The sequence below is a fragment of the Pseudonaja textilis genome, chromosome 2, assembly GCF_049901715.1.
Source record: "Pseudonaja textilis isolate UNSWEBS1 chromosome 2, rPseTex1.2, whole genome shotgun sequence".
Classification (NCBI taxonomy): Eukaryota; Metazoa; Chordata; class Lepidosauria; order Squamata; family Elapidae; genus Pseudonaja; species Pseudonaja textilis.
Window position 1 is genome coordinate 53,310,902 of NC_141991.1, and position 19,624 is coordinate 53,330,525.

Consider the following 19,624-nt stretch of genomic DNA (forward strand, 5'->3'; position numbering starts at 1 on the left):
GTCGCCAGAGCGACGCCTATCTCCACTTCTGGGTTCACCCAGCACCATCTCCCATTAGTTTTCCTAAAGACTTATTTAGAAGAATAGCCATCTGAGAACTGGCGGCCTGCTAAGAGGGCTGTTCGAACACGCCCCGTTTGTTTCCATCCTCTTCTCTCGCGTTTCAGACTGAGCCCTGAAATCCTAAATTCTCCACCGATGGTTACATTGAGTAGGGCTGCAGAAATCTGGATGATCTCCAGATGGCAGCCCAGGGGATGTTTTCTCTTTTTCTCCTTTGCTGCCCTCTGGTTACGGATTTATCCCACCCGCCCTCGCCAGATCTGGGCGACCTCTTTCGCAGCCTGCCTGTTTTGAAGGCTCCTGTCTGAATAAAATTGTGGAAAGAGCGATTTGGGATCGGGGTGGTAAGTAAAGCTTACGGGTTACATAAATGAGAGCACCGCGAAGTTAAGGTGGAATATACCCCGAATAAACAATAAGCCTCTGTGTTTAAGATTAAGGCCCAAGCCCAAACAATAACCGGGGCAGTCCCAGGCTAGGAGCTGATTTCCGCAGGCCTTCGAGTCCATTCCAAGGACAGCGCTAAGAACGGCGGCCCATTTCACATGTTCACACCCCCGCTGGTTCCGAGAAGTCTTCTTTTCCTTCAAGATAGGTTGCTCCATCTTCTTTCAATCTGCAAACTGGGCTTAGGTATTGGAGACAGAGAGCCAGCTTCTTGGGCTGCGGTTGGAAAGATTATTGGGGGAGGGGTTGGAATTGTGGGACCACCCGTCGCATAGATTACTCACATCCAGGGATATTTCAAGCCCACCGATTTCAATGGGGGAAGATTAAATCCGAGGGGGGTGGATTTGCGCCAGCCTTAAACTTCAGGCATCGGGACTACTATCCGGTGGGTGGGTGGGAATCAAAAGAGGGTCCAATTGCTACTGGCTCCGTCACACCATGCCATATGTCATGTCATATATTATCGCTGGTTTGACCTAGTGGTTAAGCAGCAGGCTAGAAACCGGGACATTCCGAGTTCCAGCCCCTTTTAGGCATGAAAGCAGCCTGGGTGATTTGGAGCCAGTCTCTCACAACCCAGCCCACCTCACAGATATATTGTTGTGGGGAACATAGGAGGAAGGAGTATTAGGTATTCTTGTTGCCTTGAGTTATATATATATATATATCATAAAGGTGGGATAAAAATTAATTAAAATTCAATTCGAGTCGGAATTAGAATGACTAACAACGCACGACGTCCTCCGAATATGCTAGGTTTCCACTCCCAAAACTCCCAGCTGCCGTATAGCAGTCCAGCACACGCGACTAGAGAAGACTGGAGTAATAAAGGATAGCAAGAATAATACGAGGTGGGCAACAGGGAGGCATTTTGAATAACTGCAAAAGTGAGGGGGAATTAAATCGTGAGGTTTTTGTCTCCTTCTGTGATCCCAGCCAGCGTAATGTTGAATTAGGGTTAGCGAGCTGGGCAACTAACAGCTGAGAAACACAACCAGGGATGAGTCATGCCTCATTAAGGAGTTAGAAGCAGAAACTAAATGCAGTCCCTTCGCGAAAGATATTATGGCCGACCTTCTTCCCTTCTAGCTGAAAGGCAAGAAGAGGTCGAAGTCTCATTTGGAGTCTCGAGAACCTCGAACCTCGAAGGGGTGCTATTCTCTGATGTTTTATTGGGAGCAAACCCCATTTGCTGCGGGGGGGGGGCAGCTTTCTGCCAAAGAACAACGCCTAAAGTCTTCCTGGCTTAACACACTTGCTTAGCAGAAAATATCTTCGATTTTATATCGCGATAAATCCGCTGATCTCTGGCTTATCTTGGATACTACAAAATAGTTGGAAATAAGGGCCCCCTCTTTGTATAGGATGAAGCAATCCTATATTAATGAAAGACGCAAGCCTGGTCCCACCACAATTATACTTACTCCAGGAAAATGCAAGGTTTCCGTTTAGCTGCTTTTGTGTTTGTTTTATCGGTTAGGATAAAACCTTGCCCTAGCTCCCAAAAGACTCTATGTGCTTTTCTCGGGTTTGCTCAATGGGAGTTTGTTTGTTTGTTTAAAGATTGGGGTAAGTAAGGTTGGAAGTAAGGCTCAGGGTGATCCCTCCTCTTGGCCCATTGGGAGTCACGAAAGGATGCACGGGTTCCAGTCTCTCTGAAAACTTACCATTAGACCAAACCACAAAGAATCCAAAAGGAGGGAGAATGTTGAAAGCCACCCAAGCTGCCTTAACGGGAAATAGAATTCCTGCAGGCTTCAAATTAGGCTCTACAGGACTAGATAATAAGATGGCTTGAGGGCAGGAGTGCCGTAATTCTACTCCTAGGACCTGGAAAGAAGAAACGAACTATCCAAGCCCCACCCCATGTTAAATTAAAAAAAACAACAATTGCTGCCTACTTAGAATCACCCATCTGGATATGCAGATATATGGTTCCAGCGGCCCTGCTAAAGTTTTAGATGGGTTGCTAGTGAATGGATTCCTATGTTCTGCTATATATCGTTAGTTAAACCTCTTGTCTAATTTCAACCAACTTTATCCAATAGAATGTGGCTAAATGGTTTTCCATCGTCTATGAACTCTGACCCTTGGCCATGGTGTGCTCTACAGAACTTGATAGCAAAGCGGGGAGACTGGTTTTAACCAAGTGAGTCCCCTTTTTTCAATCACTGCAAGTGAAGATGACCAAAGCAAACGAAAGAATAAGCCCACAAATGTGGGAAGGCAAACCCCTGACATTTACTGCCCTGACCTTCAAATGTGAGGCACCGACTGAAGCAGATTCTATGGAGTTTCAAAACGCTCAAAGCAAACCTTTTTCGGAAAACTGATCATGTTTTGTTCTCGAGCTGCTTGCCTTACTGATTTCAAACCGATGGCCTTTCTTTACTCTTTTGTTTCAGGAAAAGAGAGAGTTCTCATAATATTATCCTGAAAACATTTTTTAAGAACAGGTTCTAGAACTCTTCTCAAAGTTGTTTCTCACTGAATCCAGAAGTGGTCCCTTCTTAAAACAACGGGCGCTATTAGTTTATACTTTTGGGATACTGAGCTCTCATGAGGTTTAGTTGCTCCTGTCAGAAGGGAAAGATAGGTTCCCAAACCGGTGGGATGCCACTGATTTTCAGGCAGAACTTTAAGGTGCTGGGGGAAGGGAATGGACATACACTGGGCGAAGGCTGCTTGTTTCAGTGGTACGTTTTGCTAAATTGCAGCTCTGTGAGTTTAATGAGAAAAGCCAAGTCTCCTACAAGTGGAGCGCACCTCCATCTTCCTCCTGGTGCTTTTCTTGGCAAGAAGGCAAAAGCAGGCTTTCTCTTTCACTTGTTTTCCAGAGTATTTTTTTAAAAAAACCTGCTCTACCTTAAAGCCCTAGAATTTCCTGAACGCCTCCCATTCAGATTCTAATCAGGCCGAGCTCTGAATCAATTCGGAGCAGCAGCGCAGACGAAGTTGATCTTAAGCAGCTTCTTAAAGCAAAATAAGGACACCGGATCAGACCTCTGGGCCTTCCTTGAGCCAAATTTCCTTTCACAACCGGGCTGTTTCCACAATGTGGACTTCTTGCAGGCTTACCTCGGAGAAATGCCCTTTGATCGCAGTTGGACCTCCTCTCGAGGAGGCTGCGGAGGCGGGGGGAGGGAAGGGGGAACATTTGCCAGATCCCAGGAAACGAACGCACAACCCGTCTGAGCCCCATCGTTCATAAAATACTTTATTGAAATCAAAATCAATATCTTCACGTTAATACAAACTGGTTGCAAAATGAGTTTGCCGAATAAGTTCCCCCTCTCTTAAACAGCGCAGGAACGGGCAAGGTCGAATCCCCACCAGCCCCCTCAGAGAGAGCGGCTCTTCCTTGGGCGCACGCAGGGCGGGGGCGGAAGGGCTCAGACGCCAAGGAAATCCTACAACGGAATCAACTGGGAGTCGGAGTCCACCCTCACCTCCACCCCCGGATCGTCCTCGTCTCCTTCCTCCGTGCGGTAACTTTCTTAAACGGCGGCGAAAGCAGTTGCAAGACCCCTGCTGCAACCCAGGGCTTTCGTGGCCCCTTGCTGTCTACGCCTGCTTGCAGGCAGGCGACCCCCGGGGATGGTATTGCAAGCTGGCGGGGCCCCGTCGCTCAGTTAAGGCGGGTGTGAGGCTTGAGGTTCAGTCTTGACGGCCGCTGCTCCCACCTTTCCGCCGGCCAAGCCGGGGCCAGTTCGGGCGCCTGCAGTCCAGCATCCGCAATCCGGGCGCTAGACCTCGAGTCCGCGGGCATGCGGCGCTCCCTTGTTACTCCTGGATGACTTGGCAGGGAGAGTCGAGGTTTTCCGCATGCTGCTTCTCGGCTTCCCGGGCTCGCTCTTGTTCGGTCAGTTGCTCGCTGGTGGGGATGGAGTTTTTCTTCGGGCGGCCTTTGGGCTTGGTGGGAGACTCGAGGCCTCCGCCTTGCAAAACCTGTAAAAAAAAAAACAACCCACACTTGAAGGTTGCAAAGGGTCTGACTTAGTCCAAATCCAAACACAGCCACAGTTAACGCTGGGGAGTGAAGCTTGCTGGGGGCGGGGGGACACTGGCAAAAGTAAAGTCACCCTCAAGCCCAATGACAAGATATTGATGCTTAGCGCTGCTGGGCAGCAGGTAGGCCAGCCGCCTGGCCCTCTCTTTCTTTTCTGCGGGGCGTGTCTTTGCGGAGAAGGTACCAAACACCAGCTTGCAAGGCAAATATCCAACTGGTCAACCTCTACTCAGCAAGACACCTTTTGTTGGACACCTCCCTCCCTCCCTCCTCCCGCATTTCAGGCGGGTGAAAATCACAGGCGTCATTTCTGGCTGCGGGGCCCCTTGGTCAAATCCCATGCGGATGTGATGAGAAACTGGGGCAAATGAGCAATCGTTTCATCTGCGGCAAATGGGCCACCAGTGATTAATTTTAAACGATGCGATGCGAGCACAGGTTCCGGACCTGCTGGTTAAGGAAGGTGGCAGCCTTTCCTCCTCTCCTGTATTGCTTGAGAAATGGGCTTCTACTCTCTAAATGCTGCGCAGACCTTGGAGGTTACAGTCAGTTACAAACCAGGGGTCTTTCAAACCAGGGGTTCTCTCTGAATAGAAAGTACCCTGCTGGATTAGTTGCAGACCACCTAACTCCTCCGGAAGAGGTTTCTTTCTCCAACCCCAACAGTTGGGCCACGACTCGTCCTCAGCCAAAGTAGATAGAGCTGGCTGGAGATGGGGTGAGACATGGCCTTGTTTGGTCAGACAACGCTGGATAAATTACAACGACCTTTGTGCACAACCCTATGCTTTTGCCCTAATCAAAAACCTCATTGAGGTCTTCTTTTTGCCCCCAAGGACTCCCAGATGGCCTCTATAGGAATTTCTCCTCTCTAGCTGAAGACTCCAAGCCAGAATAACCGGTGCCCATGGGTCCTTTTACATGCGACAAGCCCTTGAGATGGGGAAAATGGCCCTGCCCTGCCTGGCTAAACGTCTGTGGAGATTCTTAACCATCCAGGTCTTGCTTGTCCCAAAGGTGCTTTTCAAAAGACAACTGGACTTTCTTACTTTTTGCCTTGAAAATGTTTCATTTCTCATCTAAGAAGCTTCCTCAGTTTTGATCTTTAGTAACCGAATTTTAGAAAAACAACCAAGAAAGTCCGTTTGCCTTTTGAAGAGCACCTTTGGGATGATTGGTGGGCTATTTGTGGACTCCACAGAAATCTAACTGCTAAAGCAGCACAGCTTCCTTAAGCAAAGACTGGAGGCCCGGGCCCAGGAAGGGAGAAGAAATCCTGCCTCTGTATGGTATTCCCAGAAGATCTCCTCATGCAGTCAGTGTGCTTTTCCAGTGTGAAATGTCCATACTGCTTGGGAATAATGGGAGTTGGGCCCCAAAAGAAGGGATCCCTGAAGAAGGATTGAAGCCCTAGGTGTATTTTTCGACAACATCGCTTTGATAATAAATAATTTGGCTGTGTCAATAAGCGCTGGGTGATAAGCTCATAGTCTGAACATCAAAACAGCACACTTACTATTTTCTTCCACTTCATTCTTCTATTTTGGTACCAGGTTTTCACCTGCAATTGACTCAAGCCCAGGGATTCCGCCAGATCTATCCTACAGGGAGAAGAAAGATGCATTGATTGTTGGTCCTCCCTGCTTGCCTGCCTCTCCCACACAGTCCGCTCTTAAGTGTCTGGCACACTGAAGGCAAAGCACACGGGTCTCCTTCCCGCCAAGAGCCTGAAAAGAAGCTCCGGGAGCAGCCCTGAGAGGTCAGCTGGCTTCCAGGAAAGGCACGACCCAGAACACAGAACAGGTTGCCGTTTGGCAAGCAGCTCCCGGCCACGCTTCCTGTTCAGGGAATGCTTGTCTGGTCCAGCTTAAGACCTCACGTGTGTGAGGGCTGTGTGGTGAAACAGAGACAGACAGACCTTTGCTTTTGTTTACCCCTTTGACGAACATAAATGGCTCTCCCGCCCCCGCCCCCCCCTTCATGCGAGAAAAGGCCGGTTTTCCACTTGGGATTCCCTCATCAGAGGTGTGCGCTCACACGCACTTTCTCTTCCACAATACGCTACTGGACCACTGGCAGGCAAATGGCAGGCAAATAGGTCGCGTGCGTCCCACTCGCCCACTCCCAGATCCTCCGCTTGCAGATCTGAAGGAAATCTCGACTTAATAACTGAGGAGGCCTCAAACTTGGCAACTTTAAGACGTGTGGCCTTCAACTCCCAGAATTCCCCAGCCAGCTAAGGAGAATTCTGGGTAGAATAGCTGGCTAGAGAATTCTGGGAATTGAAGGCCACACGTCTTAAAGTTGCCAAGTTTGGAGACCTCTATAATAACCCCTCTCGTCATCTCTCTCCTGCGAGCTCTCACATCCCCACAGTAAACAACCACCCTCCTCATATTCCTCTCCGCCCCCGCCCCCCGCGCGGGACTCTGACCTCCGGGGGATGCCCACCTGTCGGGCGTGGAGAGATACTTCTGTTTTTCGAAGCGCTTCTCCAGGCCCATCAGCTGCAGTTCGGTGAAAACCGTGCGGCTCCGACGGCCTTTCTTGGCTTTGCCGCCCCCCTCGGGGGCTCCCGGCTCCAGTTTCCCGCGGAGGTGCAGCTCCAACGGCAGGTGCGGGGACCCGGAACTAGAGCCGGCCGCCAGTAACGCCGAGCTCAGACCGGAGCAGCCCAGCGGCGCCAGCGGGAACTTGAAGACTGCCGCCTGCTCCGCCTTCAGCACCGCTGGGGAAGAGAGAAAAGCAGAGAGACAGAAGGAGGTGACACACAGGACAGACGCTGGGCAAAACCAGGGAAATCCCCACCTCAGCCCCATCTCCAGAGAGGAGGTGTGTGAGTGTGGAAGGCAAAAAAAACTTCGTGAGGCGCTGGTGCGTGGGGAGGAATGTAGCCTTTGCCCCGCTTCACTTCGGGAACGGCTGACTGTTCTCAACCACAAGATAGCTGAGGCTGCCTTTACCCGCCTCTGCGTCTCGATGGGGCTCCCAGAAAGGCGACCAAGGCCTGCGAGAAGGCGTCCCAAGCCTCCTTCGTTCTCTGGCACAGACCTCGGCATTCATCCGGGGGTGGGGGAATGTCTGGCGGCACCTTAGAAACAAGATGAAGGGGGGGCGGGAGGGCCACAGCCTTCCTTCTGCAGGACAAGATGGACCATGGCAGCAGCCCAATGCATCTGGAGGGCGCCGGTTGGGGCAGATGAAGCTTTTCAGTTCAGCTTGTTTTGGGGTTTGCTGTGACTGACGGTAGTCCAGAGGTCTCCAAACTTGGCAACTTTAAGACTTGTGGACTTCAACCCCCAGAATTCTGGGAGTTGAAGTCCACAAGTGTTGAAGTTGCCAAGTTTGGAGATCTCTGGACTATAGTAACTGTAGCCTCTAGCTAGGGTAAAAAATCGTCCTATCCGATTTCAGCAGGACTGCCCGGTGGGTAGCTTCCTCTTTAATTCCACAAGCATTTGACTGGCCCAAGCAGAAGTCTAAGGACAGGCATTTCGCACGCACACACATTTTTTTTTCAGGTTTAAGGGCTATTTTAACGCAGGAACAGCGTTAACAATCCAACCCTGCGGAGCCTTTCTTGGCTCAATCTGGTGCCTCCGTACGCCCGGGGTTTCTTTTCCCGTTACCCCCAATCTCTACACAAGTCTCAAGGTCCTCTCCCTACTGAGGAAGGCTGATATCAGGTCGGGAGGTGAGTGTGGAGGCTTGTCCCAAAACTACAAGCGCCACTTTCTAAAGGTCCTGGCTCTAGTGATTTAAGAACAGGGTTTCTTTCTGAGGAATCGTGATTGGTTGCAAAAAAAAAAACACACACACACAACCGTTTTTCATGGCGATCAAATCCCTGCGCCTGTTCTGTCGGCAATGAAAGTTGCAGGGCCCCAGAAGTGCGGGGCAAAGCAGCATAGTTGAGGTTTGGGTGTAATATACCGAAGGGCTCCGGGTTGAAGGCGAACGGAGCCCCCTTGCGAGCTCTTCGGGGATCGGAAGCGCTTCTTCTGGAACGGGTGATAAGGACAGCGCGGATGCTGCTCGACCGCAAATTTCGAAGGTCTAAAGCTGCGATCCTGGCCTCTTAGTTGGAAGCCTTTCCAAGGGAAGCAGCCGGTTACTTCAAGAGAGCCCTTCCATCATAAATCAATACAGTGAATTTTCCATTGATTGGGGAAAATAATGGTACCCTTCCAGGGTATAAGCCCCTGTGACGTCAGGAGCGCCTACTTATTTCCAGTATGGAATTTACTGTTTTTGTTGAGGTTTTAGGGTTTTGAACTGCGCCTGCGAGACGTTAAGACAGCGGTCAATATTGGCTTCTTTAAAGATATTATTTCATTAAGCTGCTCCCAGAAATCATTGAAGTCTTTCTTTTGGTTCGAAAAGCAACAGATCTTTTGGAAAGGAAGCAAGCAAGCACTGCTGCTAAAAAAAAAAAAGCACCAAAATAATTTTCAAAAAATGCAACTAGTGCACTTTTTTTAATTAGACAAAAATAAAATTGGATTTTACCTAGTTTGATAATGAAATGTCTGCAAGAAAACAACCAAGCAAGGGCCCCACAACATTAAATTTGTACTTATCAGAATTTACTTTTTCATAATAATATGTGGAAATATTTTCTTTTACAGCTATATATGCAATATATAAGTATTATCTTTTAAGCTGAAGCATAAATCCATCTACTATAAAACAAACACAATCATATTTTATAAATACATGACAATTATATATAGTTCCATTGTTGAAACTTTTTGTCTGCTTCTTAAGGATAGCTTTCCATTCAATTATATAAGCAAATTTAGAAATAATCAGAGCTGTACTGTGATCTTTAGGTGAAATGAGAAATAAATTGCTTTTGGGTATAGCAGGATATAAAAAGTAAATTTGTAAGAACCTGCAGTTGTACACTTTTTCATTCAGTTGAGGAACAACTGAAAATATACAGATTTACTTCTCAATATTTTCTCAGTACTGCACGCTAAAGGGGCTCAAATCTATATTATTGAATTAAACCATGTTTCTTAATTTTGTGCCAACCAGTACTATAAAATAAGAATATTCCAAATCCTTGGGAAGGACTTGATAGATGGATAAAAATGCCAAATCCAGTCTAAACATCTGGCTGACCAAGCAACTGACCATATTGGCACACTGGGAGCCATACCAAAAAAATAAAATAAAATAAAATTGGGCAACACTTAGAAAATCTGCACACTGACAAAATTTCCATCAATCAATTCAATTCAATTTATTGCAGTTGTCGACCAGTCTACATCAGTCAATTGCAAAAGGCTTGGCTATACACATAACGACATCCTAGGTTCTTGGATGCGTATGGAGGCTAACACTAGCTAAAGAATTGGCAGCTGTGACTTCACATTTTTGTGAACGCATAACAGCCACAATAATAATACAGGATCTATTCAAGTTCTCTCACTCAGTTCAGTTTTATGTGCATTTAAACCATACCTATTAAAATCCCTGGAACTTGGAACACAACCAACCTGAACTCTTTTGTCCTATTACTTAGTACTGAGTCTTCTCAGGCAAGTTTATGCAGAAGCAAAGCCTACAGAACTGAACAAAATTTGAGGAATTCCCCTCCCCGCAAAGACTTCATAGAAGGTAGAAGCCAGGTTAGCTTCGGTATCTTGCCCAGCCAACAATAGCAAAAAGCAAGGACACAATAACTCAGAATCTTTTACATCCTTCCGAAGTTGGGAGGATAGAGATAGATCGTGGAAACGTCCAGTCAATGTCTATTTTCTTTCTGGGTTTTTTTTAAGCAAACTCTGAAGTGCTTATTATTTCAAAGTCTGTTTGAAGGTCAAGAAGCCTCAAGGAAAGTCAAATAAGTACTCTGTCTCCATCTTAGAAACATTGTTTCCTGAATCTTACAAAACCCTTCCTTATCCAGGCGAATTCCAATCCTAACCTCAGCCTTCTTGGCGATACATCTTAAAGAACAGGCATAGCTTAAAATCATTTCAAGGAAATGCGTCCATTTTACTTTCCTCTGAAGGCTTCTGAAAGGCGATACTCAAGTTGACAATGGTAAATTAGCCGCGGGGGGGATGTAAAACCTAGCAGAGATCCCGCCGGATTCGTTCCAGTGGCAAAATCTGCTAATGTCTTGCTCTGGAATTTCCGCTCGGGATTCTCACCATTGATTAATCGATTGAGAGCTGGAGAATCTCCCTGTAGACTCAGAATTTTCTGCCTTCGTTGTTGAAATCAATTTACAGCCATTCTTCCTCCCAGGGTCCCATTCTTTGCCTCTAGCTTTCAACCCAATCCCTTCTTAGCAGCAAACCTTGGAGGGAACTTAAGCAGAGCTGCTCTGCGCCTGTCCTTAATATCCAATGCCCTTTGTGTTGACATAAAGACAGGGTGGAGAATTGTTGCAAAGATTTAGGCTGTGGAATCCGGCAATAAGAGAAAAGAGGTCCTGCGTAAAAGCCTATATTCCAAAGAGGGAATGCAGAGGCCCTCCAGAAATGCTCTCAGAGACCAAAAGTTTATCTAAGCGCCTCCATCTATTCGGATCTCATTAGGCCTGTGGATTTCAGGGAGGTCATATTTTCAAAATGAAAAAGTAAGGCAGAAGAATAGAACACACACCATCACTTCTTTACACATTTACGTTTGGGGTTGTACAAATAATGTCACTGGGCCAACCTTTTGGCGACCTGGCACTGTCCTCCTTACTGATATAACAACATTACTGATCATACTACACATAGGAGTATTAGCAGTGAAGAAATAGCCTTTTATCTGAAGAGGCGTAGAGGCCTTCACTGGCTTTACAAACTGATTCTCCTCCAACTGCGCTCTCCTCCTTCTTCCCCATTAACCTAAAACAATTTCTTGTTGAGCAGACCCCCCTCGAGAGAAGGGGGCAGGGGCCGCTTCGTGCCTGCTTGGGGCCATTCTCCAATTAGAACAAAGCAAAAGCAGGGAACAATCGACTCCCCAGAACTGAGCCTTGGACACTGATTGGCTTGGATTTCGCTTTTTAAACAAGGTGAAAAGAGCCCGGTTCCAGCCAAGGCTGGTCGATTTTAGCCGGTTCTGGAGCGGCCATTGGTCTCTTGCTTGTAGTTGGCTTAGTAAGAGAGTGAAGTGCGCATTTAGGGAGAACCCATTGAAATCAACCCTTGCCATGGTTCTTGGCTGGCAACTGAATGGAAGGTGGGAAAGAACCCGATTATTGACAAGCATCCTAGGCCCACCTCTGACCAATGCAACCGCTCGCCCAAAGGATAGGCCTTCCTTGTGCTTTCCGCCTTCTCCTCGAGGCACAATTCACGGGTTCGGACATGGGGAGGACCAAGTGACAAGGAGTTGACAGACAAGGAGACTCAGCTTAGCTTTTCCAAGGCGATCCGAGGTACGGGAGGGAGTACAACAGCCAGAAAGCGACCCCTGCCCCCACTTCTCCCTCAACCCTCTTCCTCTCTCTTTCTTCCAAGCCTCAGCCTGGCCCACATTTCCTCTTGAGGAAATGGCCCAGTTTGACCTAAAGTCAAGGCCGCTTTCTTCTCAGGCCTGGGTGGGGGGGCTTCTTCTGCAACAATCTGGGCAGACCCAGAGCAGAGAGGCGGCCAAAGAGTTGTTCCCTGAACAAGACCGGTCCAGGAGCTCACAGGACTTTCAAAAGGCGCAAATGCGACTAGGTATCCGCCTGCCCAAGCCTCCTTATCCCTCCCTATCCAGCTGCTGTTCCACAAGTGCATTGGGCCAGGGACACTCTTTCCTCTGCTGGTCCAGATCAATCCTTCAAGTTGTACCTGAAAGAAGTCTGGCGCACCTTGGCTCAATCTGGCTGCTTTGCCCTCCCCAACTGGGTTGGAGTCATTGAATCACTATAAGCTTTCACTTTTTTTTTTTTTTTTGTTTAATCTTTTCCCTGAAAGCTTGGACAAAACTTGTCCACTTGGACCCATCACTCTATCCTGAAAGTTTCAAGACAGAGACTTTATGCAGGACCATCGACTCTGCTCTGCCTTATTCCGAACAGGCCTAGACCGAAGCCTAATTTTAAAGGCGGGGAGGGAGAGTCCGGGAAAGAGTTGAGATTTTCCATGGGCTTTGAATCAGTGGGAAGGAAAATATTACTCTCTGTGGGAAAGAGAATGCTCCGAGGAAATGGGGCTGTCCTCGTTTAAACCCACTAAGCATATTTGTCACTGGCTTTTAGAGAGAATTACCCGGTGCTTGTTGTCTGTTCCACCGCGGCAAGCAATCTAATCTTCCCGGGTCCTCCGTCCCAGCAGGGCGCTAAAGAACTCCCCCCCCCACTTGTTTCCCCAAGGCCAACTCGCAGGGGATTGCAGGATCGCAGCTGCAGCCAGCCCTCCCCGTTGAGTCGGAGGGCAGCTTCCGTCTCCAGCTGCAGAGAGGGTAAGCTCGGGGTGACACCCCAAAGGCGGGCTACCTGGGGAGCGGGAGGGAGAAGGGAGCCGCAATTCCTCTCCAGATCACCGAGTTCAGGGCAGAGCGGGAGGAAGAACGGCTGGGAGGGAGGGGGGGGGCGAATATTCTTCCCCTCATCTCCAGGGGAGCAGCCCCATCCTCGACCAAGGCTTGATTTCCGCTTCAGCCCCTCCCTCCAAGAAGACCTGGTCCTTGCCCCCTCCCGTCCAGGGACGCACGCGCAGGCGCACACACACGGGTTCACCAAGGGACACCTCGCCCAAGCGAAGACACAAGACCTACCTAAGGGGTTGTGGTAGGGGCGGGTCGACAGTAGAGCCTTCACGCCGAATTTGAGCAGCTCCCCGGCTGGCGCCGCGCTCTTGGCATCCGGGTGATCCGTCAGGATCTCCTCGATCATAAAACTCCGATAGCGATGCGACCGGTGGTCCACGAAAGGATCTGCGGGGAAATAGTGGGCGGCGGCGGCGGCGGCGCCCAGATCCAAGGGGTGCTGCATTGCTCCTGTTGGCAGAGTTTCCTTTCCTTCGGCCAACTCGGCTCCGCCACTCCAAACTCAGAGCAGCCTCTCATCTGGCGCTTCGGCCGGGACGCTCGGAGGCCTCGGGCAGGCCGGGGCCATCCTCGCTGCTTGGAAGGCGCTAGTCCTTTGGGCGAAGGCTCCGCGGATCTCCACCGACCACCTTGCCAACAGCTGGATCCCTCCCCCCACCCCACCCCCCGCCGCCGCCGCTGCTCTTGCCCTCGGTCGCAAGGCCAAGCCGGGAAGCCTGCAGCCTCGGCTTGCTCGAAGGCGCGGCCTCGGAGGAGCAGCTTTCTTTCTCCACCCCAGCGCCACTCCGGACAACAGCCTATTATAAGAGTGACGCTGCTGGGAGCGCAGGGGGCTTGGGATGTCGACGCGGGAGGGGAGGGCGGGTGGGGGGGCGTGCGGCGAGGGGCGGGGAGTACCTGGCAAAGCGCTCTTGATCCGGCGCGAAACCCAGCGGATTGGCGGCTGGGGCTGGCCGGCTGAAGCGCGCCCGCCCCCTTTCGCAACTCCATCTCGGGAGCCTGCCTTGCCTGCGGGCCAAAGCGCCCCCGGACAGTCTCGGAGGGAGGGGAAAGGGGAGAGACAGCGGCGGATCCCGAGGAGCCTGAAGGGCGATGGCCAAGTCCTCCACTGCCAAGGCCAGAAGATGAAAGGCAAGGAAGAAGAAAAAGGAGCGAACCTGCTTTCCTCTCCTCGGAGGCGCTTGGAAGAGTTTGGAGGCTGCCTGGCTTAGTTCAGCCATTTGACAAGCTGCCTCTCAGGTTCCCAACGCCGACCAAAGGCGCTTTGAACGCGACTACGTGTTTACAGGGGTAGTTTTACTCGGGTGCCCCTGAAGTACGAGGATGCGGTGCGCCTTTATCTGGACTTGCGTTTGGAAAGAGCGCTTGAAACCAAGATTATATTCTCCAACTCTTTCGCCCTGAGTCCTTTCTACTCCTTTCCTACCTTTACTTGACTATCAAAGGGAAGCGTCATTTGGGAGTAATGGCATGTAAGAATAGGATCGTTTTATTTTATGTTGAATCATATCCCGCCTTTATTGTTTTGACTAATACTGTAACTAACTGAACGCATCCAACACACACACATACGCGCGCGCCTCCTATTTTTCCCCACAACAGCAATTCTGTTGCAAGGTGGGTTGAAGCCGAGAGAGAGAGAGAGAGAGAGAGAGAGAGAGAGAGAGAGAGAGCGACTCGTTCAAAGTCACCCAGCTGGCTTCCATGGCTAAGGCGAGACGAGAACTCACATTCTACCCGGTCCTAGCCTGGGTGCCTTAAACCGCTGGACTTCACTGGGGATAATGAGAATGTTTCTGAAACCGGGATGCTCCTCTGACAGTAAAAAAGATCGGCCCCGTGAATAATCGCGGCTGGGTTTTGGTCCATCCATCCCTGCCCCGGTTGCAATGGGATTCCAGAGTCAGAGGACGCGACTTTTGAAGGCCAACCATCCCTAATTAGCCTTGGGCAGCAGAAACCACCTCGCTTGCAGTACAAATGTTGTAGACCTCGTTGAATCTTGCAGATTATCTGAGAATCATTACCTAATACAGTGTTCAGGATGGTCAACACTATTGTGTAAGATGACTTGAATGGCAGCAACCTAATACTCATCTGGGCATTAGTGCCATTCAACTAATTGGAGCTGAGTAAACTTGCACTTACTAAAAACAAAATGAGCGCCCCAACAAAATTAGACACTTCTATGCCTGTTTAACCAGAAGCATCTCCCCGATGGGTTGAAAGTATACACAAGATTGAAAGCATTGAAGCAATTATACTAAAAACCTCTCCAGATACAACTGGGGGGTGGGCGGGGGAAGATTGCATTCCTCTCCTTCTTAGCAAAGTCCATCTTAGCGAAGATCTCACCTGGAAAAATAATACGATCCAGGTGGCCAGGAAGGCCGAACAGAGACTCCATTTCCTCAGGGTCTTGGGGGGAGGGAAACAAGGTGGAACAACAACCGATGGCCTCTTTTTACTCTTTTTACTGGCCCATAATAGAAAGTGTCCTCACTTATTGCATTACGGTATGGTATGCTGGCTTGACATTACAGAGGGTGATGAGCACAGCACAAAATATCAAGGGCTGTACCGCGACACTCCGCTGGACGAAAACTTCAGGATTCACTGCCTTAGCAGGGTGAGGAAAATCCTCAGGGATGATTCACACCCTGGTCAGCACTTCTTTATTCTCCTACCACTGGGCAGGAAATATAGAAGCATAGCCATAGGTCATAGGAACAGGCTGAAGAACAGTTTTTATCTGCAAGCTGTCGGACTCCTAAATGCAATATAACATCATAACTATGTAGTGTGATAAACTCGCAGGGCCAGCTCAATGTGCAACATGCTCACATTGGTGCAATATAATATAATGCAATGTTATGCACATTTATTTATAGAGGATTAGTACAGTTGGTTAGATTCACTGAGTTTGGGATTTTCTTTCTTTCACTGTGAGTTTCTGAGATGTATTTATATTGCGGGGGGTGCACTAAGGGAGGCTCAGCCAATCTCATTGTACACATGTTGTGCATTGACAATAAAGATTTGAAAGTGAAATTCTTAGGAGTAGGTCGCTCTTTCTGCAGGAGTTTTCTGGGAAACCGTTTGGGAAACATGTATCAAATCGATGAGGGAGAATCAAGTATGAATTTAGATAAAATTCTGCTATGGAAATGTATTTCTTTTAATCAGTTACAATCTCTCCCTCCCTCCCTCCGTCTCTCTCTTTCTCTCTCCTCTCTCCCTCCCTCTTAGAAAATAGTTATCCTAGAGCCACAGAGCTTTTATGAACAGGCAACATTTATGCGTGTTCCTTTCATACTAAGGGAATCGCTTCATTGCAACCGGTGCAAAAAGCGTTAGGAGAAAAGACTGAGCAGAAGGCAGGGGCTGCGTTTCTGTCCGAAAGTGGGTTAGTGTCTCCGCAAGGGAAGTCCCCAGCATTTTGAGGTGCTGAAAGAAGGAAGCTTAAACCAAGAGACAACAAACTGGCCAGTGCTTGGCCAACGTCTAAGTCCAGTGTATTAAGTTATGGTTAGATCCAGCAATAATTCACCATTCAAGGATTTGGGCAGTTCTAGTCAGGTGTATCCAAGACTTCATGCCCAGGAACTCAGGGAGACGGATATATATATATATATGCTGGACATGCATCAGACTGCCTGGTTGAAGACGTTCTTACTGCGGAGGCTTCAGGTATAGTTACTTCGGGAGCAGGACCCTCTGGGACTGAAGGCTTCCCTGCCTGGGAACAAGTAACGCACCTCACCGCCTCTCTCCTCAAACTATTCAAAAGTCTTTTACCTTTGGTTGGATGCTCAGGTCCTTTGACAGCTGGAGATGTTTTTGAGCTTGTATATTTTCTGCTGCTCTTTTAGGAAAGAGGTGGGAGCTATGCTTGGTTTCCTCTCTGCTAGAAATTGGTTTTGTTTCCGAATGCTGGCCAATTCACTACGTTTTAATTTAATGGAATGCTTAGCCCACCGTATGATTAAAAACGACCCCAAAACAATACCCGAAGAAGAAGCTTCTGAAATCAGTGCGAAACAATATCCAAGGAAGGGCCTACCGCCTTGCCCACCCACCCTGTCATTGAAAATGGCACTCCCAATTAAAAGCAAAACAAAACCAACCCCAAAACTAAAATAAACCGAAAGGCTAGGAAGAAATGGGCACGGAAGGGGATCTATTTTTTAAAAAAACAAACAAACAAACGGAAAAAGAGTGATCAGTGATCAGGATAACAAGCTTGCTCTAAACATCAGAAAGGACGCCTCCACCCTATCCAAGAATAAGGGAATTCTTAAAAAAAAAAGGCAACGGTTTCTTCAAGGTGGATAAACTCCCCTCTCCTTGCCGATAATCATTCTGTACTGCACCGCGTCCAAGCGCGGAAGTTTTCGATCTTGTCCGCACTTTGGAGCGCCTGACTTTTGGTAGGCAGAAATTTAAAAGCCAATCCAAGGTTCAGTGAGGAGGTCAGCAAAAGGTACTATTTTAAAAACAAATCACATGCTTTGCTTTTGGCCTTTCTAAAGTAGTATCCATCTGAAATTTCTCCGGGCTTCCATTTTCTTATATGGGGATATTTGTTTAAACTAGGCTGGAACTGCTAAGCTTCGCTCAACTTTCTTTTTCCCTACCCCGGACCTCCAATCGGGAAACTTTTGCTCGGGAAGTTTTTGAAGAATGGAGGAGACCCCTTGGTAAGATTAGACTGGCCACCTGCCGTTTTACCTTAAGGTACCATCCTTTGAGTATCAAAACTTATTCTGCTGACAATTGGAAGAGCCAAATCGGACTTTATTATCTAAAGTGAGTGCCACCCAAATATTTGGATTGGGATTCGAACCACCAGGTTCCAAGGGGCAACAGAAAGTAAGCAATAAAAGGCTATACAGAGCGTTGAAGTTCTGCCACAAAAATGGCCAATCTATCCCGAGACGAGGGCCTTCGCTTTCATGCTCATTGTCCGGGAGGCCCCGCTGGGATTCGCGCAGTCTTGCAGCGCGATCCGCTGCTTGCCTAGCCAGTCTTCGTTTCGCAGAGATTATTGTGGACGGGACAGAAACGGATTTCCGAAGACGCCGTCCCCGCCACTTCACTACGCTCCCCAGAAGTCTCGTCCGGACTCCTTTAAGGAGGAAATTGATTGCAGCCCAATTCTTCCACTTCCTTGTCTGCCAGATTCGGATCTCAGAGATCTGGAAGATTCGTGGCGGTTTCGCGACCATTTTTCAGAAACCGGGGTGTGCAAACGCTGGCCGGCTAGCCTTTGGCAAGCAGGAATCTACTCTTCCTAGTGAGTCGCGCTCCGTGGAACTTTCCTTAAAAGGTGAAACACGAACGTGGACAGCAGTAGTAATAGAAAAGAAGTTTTGGTTCCCAACTATTCTCTCCGCTAGCCCTCCTTCCCCCATGAAAAGACACGGTGAATTCGAGCAAAACCGATGTGGATAATCGATCTCAATTCCTTTCTATTGTATGCAACCTAAGGGCGCCGGCAGTCCATAATTTCGTGGCCTATAATTTTGTTGGATCGCGGACCCAGCTGGGATGGTGAGAACTGGTACAGTCCATCACCTTTGGAGATCGCTAGGCATAGGGAGGTCCGTGTGATAAAGGGTAGAAGGAAGCGGTCGTGAAAGTGAAGGAGCCAAACCTGATGGGGGATAGAAGAACTGATAGTGGGGCAGGAAACCCGAGGTTATGTTTAAACTGAGAAATCCCATGGGTTGCCCAGGGCTCCTAGGAAATCCCTAGAGCCGATTTGGTGTCTGCTTGGGGTCACTTGCTGCTGTTATATAACTCCTAATCTAACTTCTGCTGCATTTCCCTTTCGACGGTGCATTTCTAAGAGCAATCAATCAAACGTTTATTGCCAATGCACAGCATGCGTACAATGAAATGGAAAAAGTCCCTCTGCACGCCTGACTTTACATTTGAGTTCCCCAGTGACCCAAAAAATAAACCTTTACCAAAGTCTGACTTGGCAGGAAGGATAATCTAACATCTTCAGCTCTGCCCCGTCTCTGCTAAAAAATGAAGGTTAAAAAAAAACCCTTTACCCATGCTGTCTGGGTAGGAAGACAGGATAAAAACCCCAAGTTCCATTGGGCAGCATCGTCTTAAGAACAGATGTGTGTAGGGTTCCTCTTCTGGGACCAGAGACAGAGGTTTTATTGGATTCATTTTACAGAGTAAAGTTGAGAAGGATTACTGATCCTTGGGATAACACTCAGGCAACTTTTCACAGGAAATCACAGCTTCCTCCAGCCAAGGGCCACACTTAAGAAGCCAATCTGAAAAACGGATTCAATTTATTTCACTGATTTGTATTGTAGTCCTCCATATTATTATTTCCCAAATATTTTATATTAAGTTCCCCTTTCTGTTACTTTATTTCAGCAGCTGTCCTTGCAAGCATCCTGGGAAGTTCCAGGTGAAGTTGTCATTTTATGTCATAGGTGTAAGGGTCCAATTCTGGGGACATCACTTCTGACCACACAAGTCTTCCATCTTGTTCCCATCTTTCTTGACATAGTAAGAGGACAATTATCCTTTGATAATATCTAGTCAAAGGAAAAAATAGTTCGCATGCCTGCACTTTTGTAGTTG

At 48.4% G+C, this 19,624-nt stretch overlaps 1 protein-coding gene across 2 annotated transcripts; it reads right to left on the bottom strand.

The window, feature by feature from the left end:
• Window positions 1–3,712: 3,712 nt before the first annotated feature.
• On the bottom strand, window positions 3,713–14,000 carry BARX1 (BARX homeobox 1). 2 transcript variants are annotated; one of them, XM_026721391.2, is made up of 4 exons: window positions 13,241–14,000; window positions 6,974–7,250; window positions 6,039–6,123; window positions 3,713–4,461 (listed from the first exon to the last, which is right to left on the bottom strand). In XM_026721391.2, exons 1-4 carry the CDS (start codon window positions 13,455–13,457, stop codon window positions 4,297–4,299), a joined length of 744 nt encoding a protein of 247 aa, XP_026577176.1. In that variant the 5' UTR covers window positions 13,458–14,000; the 3' UTR covers window positions 3,713–4,296. The 2 variants fall into 2 exon arrangements, with proteins under 2 accessions (XP_026577176.1, XP_087780023.1); XM_087923897.1 differs by lacking the exon at window positions 13,241–14,000 and having other exon boundaries at window positions 6,974–8,332.
• Window positions 14,001–19,624: the final 5,624 nt, after the last annotated feature.